The following is a 14783-nucleotide window of genomic DNA, read 5'->3' as shown; positions in this document are numbered from 1 at the left end:
AATTACTGATTCGTTGTAACAAATATTATTTATTTGTTATAACAAATTACTAAAATTGAAGATGTGTATAGGCTAAAATACACCCAAAGAAAAGATACTTTTCCTTAAAAATCAAATTTAAAATTCTTTCTTGATACAAAATATGATGCAGATGCCTAAAAAGTAAAAAAAATAAATAAATAATAAAAATTAAAAAAAAATTGTCTTCTTTATGCGGATAGTTTACCGGAAAAGTTTCAAAATAATACGTACGAATCGTAGCATCCGGCTGTTTTGCAGACGATGTTTGAGGACGGATACAAGCAACAATTTCATGAAAAAGTATGGGTTTTATTCAAATTAGTCATATATTTGTATCTCCTACCCCTATAAAATAACACCCTTTCGAATGTTATTGTTATTTAAAATCAAAAGACGCGGTCTCTCAGACTCTCTCTTGACCCCTTCATATTTTGCGGGTCAGTTCGACAAAGGACATTTGCTGTAACCTGCTTCTTTTAAAGGACTTATCGCATGATCTTTCAAAAATTGTAATTTTATGAAAAATATTATCTACAACCTTTTTTATTAAAATACTGAATAGAATAAACGTTGTTGAAAGCATATTTTAAGAGATATTAGGAGTTGAAATTCAAATATGGCAATATGCATATTTCAGTCGGATTTCGGCGAAATACTGCTCTGACGTCATAGGCGACAATTCAGTGATAGAGAGATGAGAACTTGCACACTCATTACGGAGTTATCAACAAGAAATGCAGCTTAATTACGAAAAATGCTGAAAAAATTAATGCCTAACGTGCTTCTCAATTACTATAGAAACATTAACTAGTTCTATGGTATAAGGCTTCTGAGATATTTTCGTTTTTTTATTCCAAACATTTAGAATCTGTAGCTTTGATTACGGCAATGTTTCGTGATCGGGAAATTATTTTTCAAGATCGCCATCCTTTAAAAAAACATATGAAGACTTGCATAAATTAATATTATGTTAAAAATAAAGAACAACAAAGTTATATAATGTTAAATTTGTGAATCAAATAAGTGAATACGTGTGATAAGATGACAAATCAAATCGTATTCTGATGGCGAGTTTCTTCGTCTTCGCCGCGTCTCCCTCGCTATCGTCGATGCTATTTAAATACAATGTAAACAGATTTTTCTGATTTTTTCTTGCTGCAAATTCTAACATATAAGGTTGGATATTCAATTTCATATCGATAAAATAAGCGATTTGTTCATCCACAACGCAGAAAATTCAGGTTGTATCGCGTATATTTTCGTAAGATTAACGTGGAGCTGAATAGCCATTGTCGCCTTTGACGTCACAGGGTTACGTGATCGCTATCTAATTAACTTGGATTTTTAAATCAGGGGTTTTCATTTGAGTTAATAATTGATTAATTACCGCGATTTATCTGCAGTAAAAACACAAAATTTATAAACTGTGGTCACAAGGAACGTTTTATGCTTTTAATTTCAAATAATTTAGAAACATGAAATAAGTCCTTTAAATACCATAGAGAAAATGTGTATTGTCGACTACAGTAATTTAAACTTTGCATAAATGTTTGCCAAAAAAGAGTTTTTTTATTCAGTAAAAAAAAAAAAAAAAAAAAAGTAATGTGAAATTGACATGATTACTGAGGATAAATAACACAAGCAAACTTCTTTTTCAGAAATCATCAATATTTCTCTTAGATTTATATTCAAATAGGTATCCTCAAAGTCTTCTAGAGAGAGATAGAAACTGAAACTTATGTAACTTTTCTGTTTCTATCTCTCCATCATCCATGTGCAGTCAATATACAGCACCATGCATGGATCATCCAGAAGGGGGTAGTTTTTTTTCTTTTCTTAGCTTGTCAAGAAATTTCTGGATTGGAAATTTTGTTTTGACTGGGGTGCCCCTCCCCCTACCCGGAAAAAAATCCTGGATCTGCATCTGAGCACTACTTCCAAGTTATGCTTCTATGAATGACTTATCTGATCCATTGAAAGTCTTGCAGTACTTAGTCTTACTGTATTCTTTTTATTGTTGCTGAGAACTCCTTGGGGTATTTGGAAGTATAATTTGCTAAACACCAAAAAAAAAAAAAGATACCTAACACATTTGTAGAAGATGAAGATAAAGCTGAAAACCCAACAGGCTTTTACTGTTGTTTTATTGCCCTGTGGTAGGCATATATTCATACACATGCTTGCTGCAATACTGTGCTGAAGGCCTAATGACATGATTTTTTTTCCCTAAAAAGAAACGTGATACAAACTATAAAGCTAATGTCAGACTAATGACTAATTTCTCAACATTTCATGCAGTATTTAATCATAACATTTAATTTTTTCATTCTTGCATTTTTCAAAGTGATTTACAAGAAAGATATATAAATGTGGAAATTTACACAAAAAGCGAGGAAAGAAAGCTTTCCTGTAAATCCTCCCCCCTTTCCCTGGCATGCTGATGCCTTTGAAGATATTTTATTCGGTTTTAACAAAATAATCCTGCTTCTTCTAATTTGTGGAATTAACAACATGAACACATGTTGATACCCCCGTGTACAGTATCTTAAGATATACACTTAATAACTAGATGGCACATCATGTCATATTTTTGAATACACATACATGTCTTTGTTTTAGATTAGCATTTTTTATGGATCATGCTAACTGTTCAGACTTTACCTTCTGAGGATTCAAAAGATGAAAAGACAACTTTACCCAAATTATTCAAAGATTTGTCTCTCAATATCGAAAAAAATAATGAATTCCTTGCTCGACTCATCGAGTTATCTGCGAGTGAATCAGAGAGCTTACAGGGGGCAGCACCAGTTTTATCAGTACTATCAAAAATTGCTCATGCTCATCGAGAGGAAAGGGTAGGTTTGATTTCATTACTTTGGCATGGATGAACATTCAACCAATTATTGTTTTAGTAGCGCGAATATAACAACATAATGATAAAACTAATTACTGTAAACCAACTATTATTTGTGTCATCTTTTATTCGTGATTTGTCCATTTGAAATCAATCCACGACAATTAATTTTCAAGATTGAGGAAACATTCTCTACAAATTAATACAAAGCAAAATAAATGGTTCACGGCAATTAATATTCGTGAGTTTAAGTAGGTTGCGAAACTCTCGGATATTTCTCACACACGAATTAAAGTTGGTTTACATTATAACGTACATGTACAGTGTTGAATTTTGAGTATTATAGAGATAGAAGGTGCAGTCTTATATATTGAGTCCATATCTCAGAAATCAATGCAATAGATATGGAGTCAGTAATACTAAGGTAATTTAATCCACTAAGAATATTTTGGTAATTGTGGGATGCTTTATTTTAGGTGACGGTAGAGTTAAGATTAACTTTTATGAAAATTAACGACATTGACACAGTAGACCAGAAGTTTCAAGCCGAGATCTTCATCCAAGCTAAATGGGAAGATCCCTCACTCAAAGAAGATGACAAGGTAATGGCAGAAGTTTACTTGGGGTTCAATATTTCCATATATATAATGTCAAATAAAAATTACCAGGTAATGTAAAAAAAGGAAGACAATGAATAAATGAGTGTTACACTTTTGAAATATGCATATACACAGCATGTGGGGTTTAAAACCCTTTGTACACCTGTATATATAGTAACTCTTTTAAAAAGTAATTTGTTTTTAATATGCCAGGTATTTGACCCAGTGATAATGTGGACTCCAAAGTTAATCATTATAAATGTGGATGGCTCATTTCTGGAGGAACACAATGAGTATTCTATTTCACACAGTGATAATCAGCCTCCTCAGGTCAACCTCATATGGAGATTCAAAGCATTCTTCAAGGAAAACTTAGAACTGCAACACTTTCCAATAGATGTTCAGGTAAACAAAGCATGCAACTTAATGTAGCAGTTTTGGCTGTATGGAATAGCTTGGGTAACTCAGTGGTTAGAGCACTTGACTAGTAATGCAGGAGTTCCATGTTAAATCCCCAGTCCAGCCATAAATGTTCTCTTTTCCTATTACACAGTAATGATACAATGATTCAACTTAATCTGGACAGTTTTCAAAGCCGTGAGTGATTTGAAGAACACCTTTACATTATATATACATATGTATTGTAACCTGAGAGGAGAAAAATGTGACAGCATCAAATGTAACTGGAGAGGAGAAAAATGTGACGGAATTCGAACCCAGGCCCCCTGAATCTCCAGGCAGGTGCTCTACCAACTTTGCTATCTGGCCATGGGCGATCGATAATTCCTCCCTCCTTAAAGGTCTTCACCCCCGAAGACACCAATCCAGACTCTTCTCTGGCAGGTCTTTCACTTGTCACTTCCACATTCTGGTCATGGCACCAAATGTAACAGGAGAGGAGAAAAGTGTGACAGACCAGACCGGGTTCAAACCGGACACCCTGAATCTCCAGTCAGGTGTTATACCTTCTGAGCTATCTGGTCACCGGTGATTGAACCCGTCTGACCGCCACAGTATATTGTGAAAACAAAAAAAAAACATGTATTATTAATGAAATGTTTCATCTCCCACAGAATGTTCTGACAGATTGAACCAGTTTTCATATTTCATATACTTTTTTCAGTTGTACTGCCAAAAAGTGAAGTCAACTTCATCTTTTTAAATGGTTATATTTATAACCCCGCCACGAAGAAGAGGGGGTATACTGTTTTACCCGTGTGTGTCTGTCTAGTTGTCTTTCTGTGTGTCTGTCCATACCAAATTTTCGTCACAGTTTTCTCAGTAACTACTCATGGCCGATGCATGAAATTTTATCACACTCTTTGTCTAGGCGTGCCATTTGGTGGGAATTATTTTTTGTACAAATCCGATGTCAACTTCTGTTTATCTGTGCGTCTGTCTATACCAAATTTTTGTCACAGTTTTCTCAACAACTACTTATCGCAGATCCTTGAAATTTTATAAAACTCTTTGTCTAGGCATGCCATATGGTGGGATTCATGAGAGCATATTTTCACATCAGAGCGGGGTATTACTAGTGAGGAATGGCTCACAGACTTCTTGTTACATACAGTTAAATATGGGCATTGGTAATTCTCATTCTCTACAGGACCTGACTATATCCATCTCCACAGAGCGCACAATTCAAGAGGTGGAGTTGATAGAGGACCATTTCTCATTAAGTTCTGTAAACACACAGGCTTTTCTGGATGCTTCAGAGTGGAGCCTCTATAACCATACAGAGACATACCAAGATCAGACAACTATAGAGTATGCCAGGTCTACAGTCCACCCTATTCTTCACGTCCAGTGTCGTGTGGCTAGGAAGATAGGTTACTTTGTCTGGAATATCATATTCATTGTTGTTAGTAACTGTTGTATCTTTACAATTTTACTTCAGAAGTTTCTTTTTTTAGTATAAAAGCAGCTATAAGCAAATAGTAAATGACTGTAAACAATCATTTATACTATTTTTTGGAATTGTTCATATGTAACTCTATATTGTTTTTTCTTTATTTATTTACTCAATAATAGATGTAAAATTCTTTATGAGGCATATATAGTTGATTTCTTGACTTGTGTATGGAGAACTTGTTAAGAACCACCTATTGGTTGGTTATATCATTTTAATATGATATCAATTCTTATGAGAATTTAATGCTTTGAATTTGCAGATCTTAAACTAAAACACCAGAATGAACACTAGAATGAAAGTAATTAGCTTTGACCAAAGATTTCCTATAACCATTATCATAATTGTGTAAATATTTCTACGTTAATCTAATTAAAATTAGCCTTTTTTTCTGCAGTTCCTGATCATAGCCTTGACTTTCGCCTCTTACTCCATTGAGGTGGACTCCTCGGACAGACTAGCAGTCAACATCACTCTCTTTCTTACTGCTGTAGCCTTTAAACTTGTGGTCAAACAGAGTCTACCCACTATTTCTTATCTTACCTACCTGGTAAATATTTCTAGACAATATATTTGGTCAGACTGTTTTTTGGTGAATTAATTTCTTCTCATTAAGTTACTGTGTAATTACACATCTAAGTGACATCATAAGTGATTGACACATTCAACAGATTCAATAAATATAAATATTAGAAATAAGGTATCATTTTTAAATATCTTGCAGGATGTAGATGAGGGTTTGTACTTTATCAAATCTACAATAAATCCCCTCAGAATTTGATCATGTGACCAACCAATGTCTTTATCCAAAAAGATTGATATCCGATTTCTCATACAATAAAAAGAGGCAAAGCACATGGGCCACAATGCTAACCTGAGTTACTGATCTCTTCCTGATAAGTACTGTATACATGTTTTGTTGACGGCTTGAAAGTTTGAGCAATTGATGAACTCTAGAAATTTTTCTGGTAGAAACTCACACAATTTTTTTGTATCTCAGACAGAATATAGACATGTATATGCTAAGTGAAGGCATATGAAATCATCCTTCCTTATAAATAGTATTTTTAGAATAATCAATCAGTCAAAATGCTAAGCTACATGTTGTTTGAAAATAGCTAGTCAGAAGTCCTGAGTCTGGACTGCTCAATTTAATGTCAGACCAAATATCCAGGAGATAAAATCCGTACAGATTTTGAAATTGTTGATGTGGAAATACATGTATCAGAAAGTACTCCTTTGTCGCAGGGCTCTTGATTGTCTATAACTGGGACTGTTGAAAGGCCCTGTTCTCAATTTTAAAAACTTACCTTTTATCCAAACTGATAGTATTAATTTTTCCATTAGTCATTACCTCCAAAATTAAAAAAAAGCCCATGTATTTAGGTGTATAAATAAACTTACTACTCATGTTCCTGTATATTGCAGTGTTTGAAATAACTGTGCGCCTGACCGCCCGAGACGTACAAATTTTGCCGTGGATGAACAGATTTGCACATAATAACGCCCGGCTGGACATGTTAAAATTTGCCATGAATTAAAATTCATATAATTAATAAATACCTCTCAAATCAACTAATAGTATCGGTAGCTAAGTGTAACAAGCAAAGGGGTAGAATTCCACAGCCTATAGATTCGGGATGGAAGTTATGGTGACTGTGCCCCATTCACATTATCGCTAAAAACATACCAGTATTCATAAAAGACTTTTATTATCACTAAAAACATATAAAGACTCTTATTATCGCTTAAAACATACTCATAAAAGACTTTCATTTTCTCAGGCAAGTTGAGTTTTGGCAGGGTTGACAACAGCCCTGCATGTCTAGCTAATTCTACCATGAGTTTCAAACACTGATATTGCAAAACAGAAATTAAGTTAAGACCAAACACCAGAATCCAAAAATATGATGAGTTTTAATGTATGATGATTTTTCAACAATTCCCAAAAAGGTCGCTAATTTTCCCAATTTAATGACTCTGGCCCCAGGATAAGAAATAAAATGGTGTGAGAGGCTGGTTGTCAAGTTGAAATAGTAACCGAAAACAGCTAGGGTTCTATAAATATTTTTCCCCACCAACTAAAGCTGATATTACAAGGCAATCTATTATGGATTCTATCAATATTTTTCCAAAATGCTAGTCAAAAACGAGCACAAAAATGAAATTCTTGATGTAAGAGATATTAAAAATTACCAAGAATTTGAGGGAATATAAATAAATACAAACATGATTTGGTGCATCGGAAAGAGTATTGTTCTTCACCATTTCTTTTAGAAGAATTTTAAGTATTTTAGAATGAGAGTGATCTATTCTTAATAGAATGAACTTTACTAAAAACAAGTGCCAAAGGGTAATAAACAGAGACCTGATGATTTTTAGAAAGCTAAGAATGAATACATGTATCTAGAGACTTGATCCAATTTTGGATTGAAAAAATTGTTCTGCAAGATGGAAATTTTTTTGCTAGGCTGGTCATGACATTGCAGTTCTCAATGAGCAGCCTGGTGCAAAACAAGTTAATGTTTCCAGAGTTAGTGACAAGCCATAGATTATGTCCCTATTATGCAGTGTAATTTCCAGAAAAGAATTACCCACATAGTTTCCAAATTGCTGGCTAATGTTGCATTCACTGGGACACCAAGGAAAACTATGTTAGAATCAAGAGAAAAAATAATTATGTATGTCAAAATCTACACTTTCAATTTAGCAAAAAACTAGCCCTGACAATCTTCCATGCTTTTGCTGCATACCGAGGCAAGCAAGTTCTATCTGCATTCAAGAAAGCCAATATTCTGTAAACTGTTTTCAGCTCAGCTGAGCAGAAGGCTTAGTGAGTTCTATCTGCATTCAAGAAAGCCAATATTCTGTAAACTGTTTTCAGCTCAGCTGAGCAGAAGGCTTAGTGAGCTTTTCTGATTAAAGGGTGTACGGCATCTGTCTGTTGTCTCTCATGTGTCATCTGTAAACTTTTCACATTTTTGACCTCTTCTCAAGAACCATCAGACCAATTTCAACCAAACTTGCCACAATGCATTCTTGGGTGAGGGATATTCAAGTTTATTCAAATGAAGGACTATGTCCAAGGGGAAATGATACAGAATTAGTGAAAATTCAATGGCATCTTTTCAAAGTCTTTAAAAGATTATCTCTTCATTTTCTTAGATAAACTCTGATCCCCTTTTGTGGCCTCATTCTAATATTGTAGGAATCTTGATGTGAACAAGGGAGATGCTCTCGTATAATAAATCAATACAGCTGAGACCTTGGTCTTGAGAGATTATTCTAAAGAGATTTTCCTATGTATTCTCATGCAATACTTTGACCATTGTCTAGCCCTGGGGACTGTGATTTGAATAAACTTAATTTATGCCCTATGAAAAGGCTTGCATATTAATATAAGCAGTTGTAGCCCCTAGATGTTAAATTTTTCCAACTTTAAGCTACATGTACACTGACAGTACAAAAGATTGAGCTTGAACTTAGTGATTTCTGGTCTTGTGGTTCTTATGAACAAGATTTATAACTGACCTAACCTATTTTTATCAAAGATTGGGGGCATATAGTTTTTGCTCTTTCTGTCTGTCTGTCTGTCTGTCTGTTTGTCCGGAAAAACTTTAACATTGCCCATAACTTTTGATTGGTGGGAGCTATGGCTTTCGTATTCCACATGTGTATTTCTTGTGACAAGACCTTTCTTTGGGTACCATCATATTTGACCTTGACCATGGAGTTTGACCCAGTTTTGCAAAATTTGACCCAACTTTAACCTTGGCCATAACTTTTGAACAATTGGTGCTAGGGCTTTCATGCTTCATATGTGTAATCCTTGTGACAAATCCTTCCTTTGGATAAAACAACTTTAATGGCCAACATAAGTGGCGTAATAAGTTTTTAGAACTAGTGCTTAATCCCTTTGTAATTAGAAACTACAATAAAATATGTTCAAACCAAAAACAACTTTGACTCTTTGACTTTGACCTAGGAGTTTGACCTATTTTTGAAAAACTTTAACCTTTGCCATTACTTTTGAACAGTTGGTGCTAGGGCTTTCATACTTCACATATGCAATCCTTGTGACAAGACCTTCCTTTAGATACCAACAACTTTGACCCTTGGAGTTTGACCTACTTTTGGAAAACTTTTAACATTGCCCATAAATTTTTGAACAGTTAGTGCTAGGGCTTTCATACTTCACATGTGTATTCCTTGTGACAAGACCTTCCTTTGGATACCAACAATTAAAAGATCATTGACATTGACCTTGGAGTTTGACCTACTTTTGAAAAACTTTAACATTGGACATAACTTTTGAATGGTTGGTGCTAAGGCTTTCATATTTTACATGTGTTTTTCTTATGAGATGGTCTTTCCTTGGGCACCATTGATTTTTAGCTCACCTGAGCTGAAAGCTCAAGAGAGCTTTTCTGATCATCCGTTGTCCGTCGTCTGTCTGTCCGTCTGTAAACTTTTCACATTTTCAACTTCTTAAGAACCACTCGGCCAATCAAACTTGGTACAAAGAATCCTTGGGTAAAGGGGAGTTTAAATTCTTAGAATAAAGGGCCAAGCTCTCTTCTAAGGAGAGATAATCAAGAAAAGACAAAAATTCGGTGAGGTCATTAAAAAACCTTATCAAGAACCACTGGGCCAGAAAAGCTGAAACTTATGTGGAAGCATCCTGGGGTAGTGTAGATTCTAATTGTTTAAATCATGACCCCTGGGGTTAGGGCGGGTCCACAATAGGGAATCCAAGTTTTACATTGAAATATGTAGAAAAAAATCTGAAACTTGTGTGGAAGCATTCTGGGGTAGTGTAGATTCTAATTGTTTAAATCATGACCCCCAGGGGTAGGTCGGGGCCACAATAATGAATCCAAGTTTTACATTGAAATATGTAGAAAAAACTTAAGTGGCACCATCCTGGGGTAGTGTAGATTCTAAATTGTTCAAATCATGACCCCTGGGAGAAGGGCGGGGCCACAAAAGGGAATCCAATTTTCACATTGAAATATGTAGGGAAAATCTTTAAAAATCTTCTCAAGAACCACTTGGTCAGAAAGGCTGAAACTTAAGTGGCAGCATCCTCGGGTATTGTAGATTCTAAATTGTTCGAATCATGACCCCTGGGAGAAGGGCGGGGCCACAAAAGAGAATCCAATTTTCACATTGAAATATGTAGGGAAAATCTTTAAAAATCTTCTCAAGACCACTGGGCCAGAAAGGCTGAAACCTAATTGGTGGCATCCTGGGGTAGTGTAGATTCTAAATTGTTCGAATCATGACCCCCGGGGAAGGGTGGGGCCACAATAAGTACTACAAGGGGGAAAATCAGGTGAAAAGGCCAAAGTTACTCAGGTAAGCGTTGTGGCCCATGGGCCTCTTGTTACCATTTGAACTTGACCTTAATGTTTGACTTACTTTTGAAAAACTTTAACCTTTTCCTAATCTATTTAATGCTGCTAGGGCTTTCATATTTCACAGGTATATTCCTTGAGACAAGACCTTACTTTGGGTATCAATATATTTGATTTGCGTTTGAGAAAGTTTAACCTTCGCTAGAAGTTGTCATGCAGGGGACATCAGTGTTTCACAAACAGATCTTGTCTTTTTTGTTGTTGTTTTTTTTTGTGTGTGTACAAAGTTAAAGATCATATTGTTTATGAACAAATCTTAAATTTGTATCATACTAGTGAAAAATCTATGTGATCAAACCAAAATTTTCCTGTAGGATTTATACGTATTGGCGGCACTGATATTCCTGGCCATGAATGCTACTCAGAATGCAACAATGAAATCCTTGGCAGCCGTGTATAGTGCAAAAGAAGTGAAAGTCTACGATCGCAATTCCATTGTGTGTCTGACAATCATATTTCTGTTTTTCCATGTCATCTTCGGTATTTACATCACCTTCACTGTAAGTAGAAACTGTGACAGACTTAAGGAATAACTGTCTAATTTTTTGGTTTCATGATGTGATCAATCGAATTGCTTGCATGATAATTTGCATAAACGCCTTCAGCGTTTATGCATAAAATTATCACGCAAGCCAATTGATTGATCATCGTCATGAAACCAAAAAATCTGACAGTTATTCCTTATATTTACCTGCTCTTGATTCTGCAAATTCACGTGCTACAGGCCCCGCTTCTGTCTCTATTTGTTCCGCCCCGCACGTGATTTTTTTTTTCACCACGCCTATCGATGAACCAGTAGATTTATGTAGAAATAAAGTATTTTTACTATTTGAAATTTTATCTCAGACAAAGACATTGGAAATGTAAATATTTGTAAATAAAATGGTAGCAAGACGAATAACTAAGACAATCAAGCTTCAAGAGAATCAAAATAATATATAAATAGAGAATATACCCAGTTCATACTTTATAGTCCTTATATAATTACATGTAGTGATAGTACTGAAAGTTATGTAAGTCTTGTTTAATTGTATATGTATAAATTAAATCTTTGCATGTGTTGAAAAACTGTAATACAAGCTCAGGCAAATTTGTGCAAAGGTATTTTTCCTGTTGGATGGGTGATGGTGAATAGGGAAATAAGTAAAAATGAAATGATGGTAAAAAGGTTTCATATCATCTAACAGTAGAATGTTGATGTTTCAGGCTACCAGAAGACGATGGAAAATGAAGGAAAAAGACAAGCTGTATCAGGTGAGGAAGAGTCCGCGGGTATTTCTTGTCTTTGTATCCAACTCCTAAATTCCATGGTTGCATGTAAACAAAGACAAGGTTCACACACATACACACAAAAAATGCCTGCACACATGTACATGATTCGGTTAAGGTATTAAGATTTTACTTGGTATTACTGAAGATCGAGTCTGGAAGGAAAACTCAAAAATGGTAACTTTATGATTCTAAGTTTATTTTGTACCCCACATGAAAAAAAAAACTCACACTCTACAGTTCACACACACACAGTACCATTATATCATTACCTATACAACACTAAAGATATCATATTTCATCCTCAAGCACACAGCAATGTCATCATAGATGTTACTTTCTGTGTGGCACACTTCTTTTCAGATGTCAGTACTTTTTGAATTTATCTAATGTACTGTACATACTCACATCCTGAATAAAGAAATGAAACACTAAATAAATCAGAGCTTTCCCACTCCCTTGCTTACTGATACTTCAAAGAGAGATGTCTTGTGAAACTATTCTTTCATGAAGGTTATTTTTATGCCCCCCTTGAAAAAGGGAGCATATTGCTTTGCACCTGTTGGTCGGTTGGCATGTTGGAGGAAGTGTTGTAGGCTCAATATCTTGAGAACCCTTTGCTTGACAGACATCAAACTTGGTACACTGGTATCCCCTAAAGAGTAGATGACCCCTATTGATTTGAGGTCACAAGGTCAAGGGTCAAATTACTCTAGACATAGAAGAATATTGTTAGTTCAATATCCTGAGAACCATTTGCTTGACAGTCATAAAACTTAAAACACTGGTATGCCTTGAAAAATATATGACCACTATTGATTTTGAGGTCTTAAGGTCAAAGGTCAAACTGGACATAGGGATACATTAATTGCTCAATATCTTGAGAACCCTTTGCTTGACAGACATCAAACTTGGTACACTGGTTTCCTTTAAGGAGTAGATGATCTCTCTGAAAAAGTTTCATACCTGTCCATGGTATTTCAGGAAAAAAGATTAACAGCTAAGACTTAAAAGATGTTTTGTAAATGTTTGTCAATTCAGTATCATTAAGGTTCCAAAATTCTTTTGGTTATCAATATCTGTAAGTGTCCCTTTAAGATTCATAAATGGATTAAAAATATACCTGATTAAAATTTTCTTAAAATATTTGAGTTCTATATTGAGAGTAAACAATGATAAAAGCCTGAGATGGTCTATTAAAATATTGACTGTAAAATATGGGATTGGATTTTTTGCAACATGCATCATATAGTTCCATCTGACTTGCTAGTTATCAGGTTAATAAACCTTTTTTGTCATATATCAGGCTTGTAGGAATCAATTTCAGTTGGGGAGGGGGGGGCACAGTCTACATTTTCAGTTGGGGGGCACTATCAACTACCAAAAATTCCTTGACAAGCAAAAAATATAGCAGCTATGTTTTTTATAGTATTCTATATATCGGCAAAATTATTGGGGGGGGGGGGGGCACGGCCCCCTGTGCGCCCCCGGTTCCTACGGCCATGTATATTGCTTACATTTAACCTGTCTGTCATTGAACACAAGTTATTATATCCAAAATAAACATTTACAGAAGTAATGCCCATACAGTTCTAGTGGACTCTGTAATTTCGCAGTAATGTACTGGTTCCGGCTACCGGTATATGGACCATGGATATATTAGCCTGGATAGCTCAGTAGTTAGAGCACCAGACTAGTAATGCAGTTTCCCAAGTTTGATTCCAAATACATCCACAATTTTCCTCCTTTCCTGTTACATTTGGTGCAGTTGACCACCCCTAGGCCTAGAAGCATAGTGGAAGGCTAGGAAATCTTGGTTGTCTACCAGGGCATACACAATTTAGAGGGAGGAATGTAGTGGTTTGGGCTATAAGGACTGTGGATATTGCTTTGATAAGCTCGGTGGTTATAGCTCCTGACTAGTAATGCATGGGTCCCAAGTTCAATTCCCAGTAAATTATACCCTTTTGTGTTACATTTGGCACTGTTCAGCACCCCTGAACTTTAAGGTGAAAGTCCTGCCAGGGGCTAAAGAATCCGAGTTGTGTGTTTTCAAGGTCAAATACTACTTATGGAGGGAAGAATGTAGTTGTTTAGGCTATTTCGACCATGAATATCAACCTGTGTAGCTCAGTGGTTAGGGTTACAGCGTTTATGAAACTTTTCACACAGTTTTTGGTATACTTTTACTTTTTTCCTCATGAATCAATAGTTACAGCAAAAGACAGTAATTTTGTTCCTATTTAGGAGAAGAAAGAGTACATGGACAGATCCAGAATGTCCCCTAGAGGACCTAGTAAAAGAAAAGGAAGGTACCCTGTCAAAAAAGGAGGATCTCTGGACTCGTTTTATGAACATCGTTACTCACTGCGTAAAGGGGAATAACTCTACTGGAAGTGAAATAATTTTGTACTGATGTATAATTATAACAGTAAATTCTGGGATAAGAATCAACTCTTTATTATGAATGACAGAAAACATGAATTGTTCTCCACAGTTCATCGGTACTCTGAAAATAAAAAAAAAAAATATATGCCTTAAAAGTTTAATTTGAAAAGAAACAAATATATATGTTAATTATGAACAAATTTACATTGTGTGTATACTGCTTTCTAAAGGAAAAACAAAGTAAATCTGTTTGAAATGTAATATCAAATTCATTTTCCACATTTATTGGGGGAAAAAACGCATTAAGTTTGCTAAAGCACAGA

The 14783-nt window shown here is 35.2% G+C and overlaps 1 protein-coding gene across 2 annotated transcripts; it reads left to right on the top strand.

Moving 5' to 3' along the window:
• Positions 1-281: 281 nt before the first annotated feature.
• Positions 282-14636, top strand: LOC133180516 (gamma-aminobutyric acid receptor subunit beta-3-like). Of its 2 annotated transcripts, none has more exons than XM_061315025.1 (9): positions 282-321; positions 2641-2876; positions 3352-3477; positions 3688-3879; positions 5084-5338; positions 5784-5936; positions 11118-11303; positions 12010-12057; positions 14320-14636. In XM_061315025.1, the coding sequence occupies exons 2-9, from the start codon at positions 2661-2663 to the stop codon at positions 14455-14457; spliced, it is 1314 nt and encodes a 437-aa protein (XP_061171009.1). In that variant the 5' UTR covers positions 282-321; positions 2641-2660; the 3' UTR covers positions 14458-14636. The 2 variants fall into 2 exon arrangements, with proteins under 2 accessions (XP_061171009.1, XP_061171003.1); XM_061315019.1 differs by having other exon boundaries at positions 306-327; positions 2646-2876.
• Positions 14637-14783: the final 147 nt, after the last annotated feature.

The sequence above is a fragment of the Saccostrea echinata genome, unplaced genomic scaffold (genome assembly GCF_033153115.1).
Source record: "Saccostrea echinata isolate AGI-Se365-2 ecotype Australia unplaced genomic scaffold, CSIRO_AGI_Sech_v1 ptg000001l, whole genome shotgun sequence".
In the NCBI taxonomy this organism is placed as follows: Eukaryota; Metazoa; Mollusca; class Bivalvia; order Ostreida; family Ostreidae; genus Saccostrea; species Saccostrea echinata.
The sequence above is the reverse complement of the archived record's forward strand: the minus strand, read 5'-3'. Positions and strand labels throughout refer to the sequence as shown.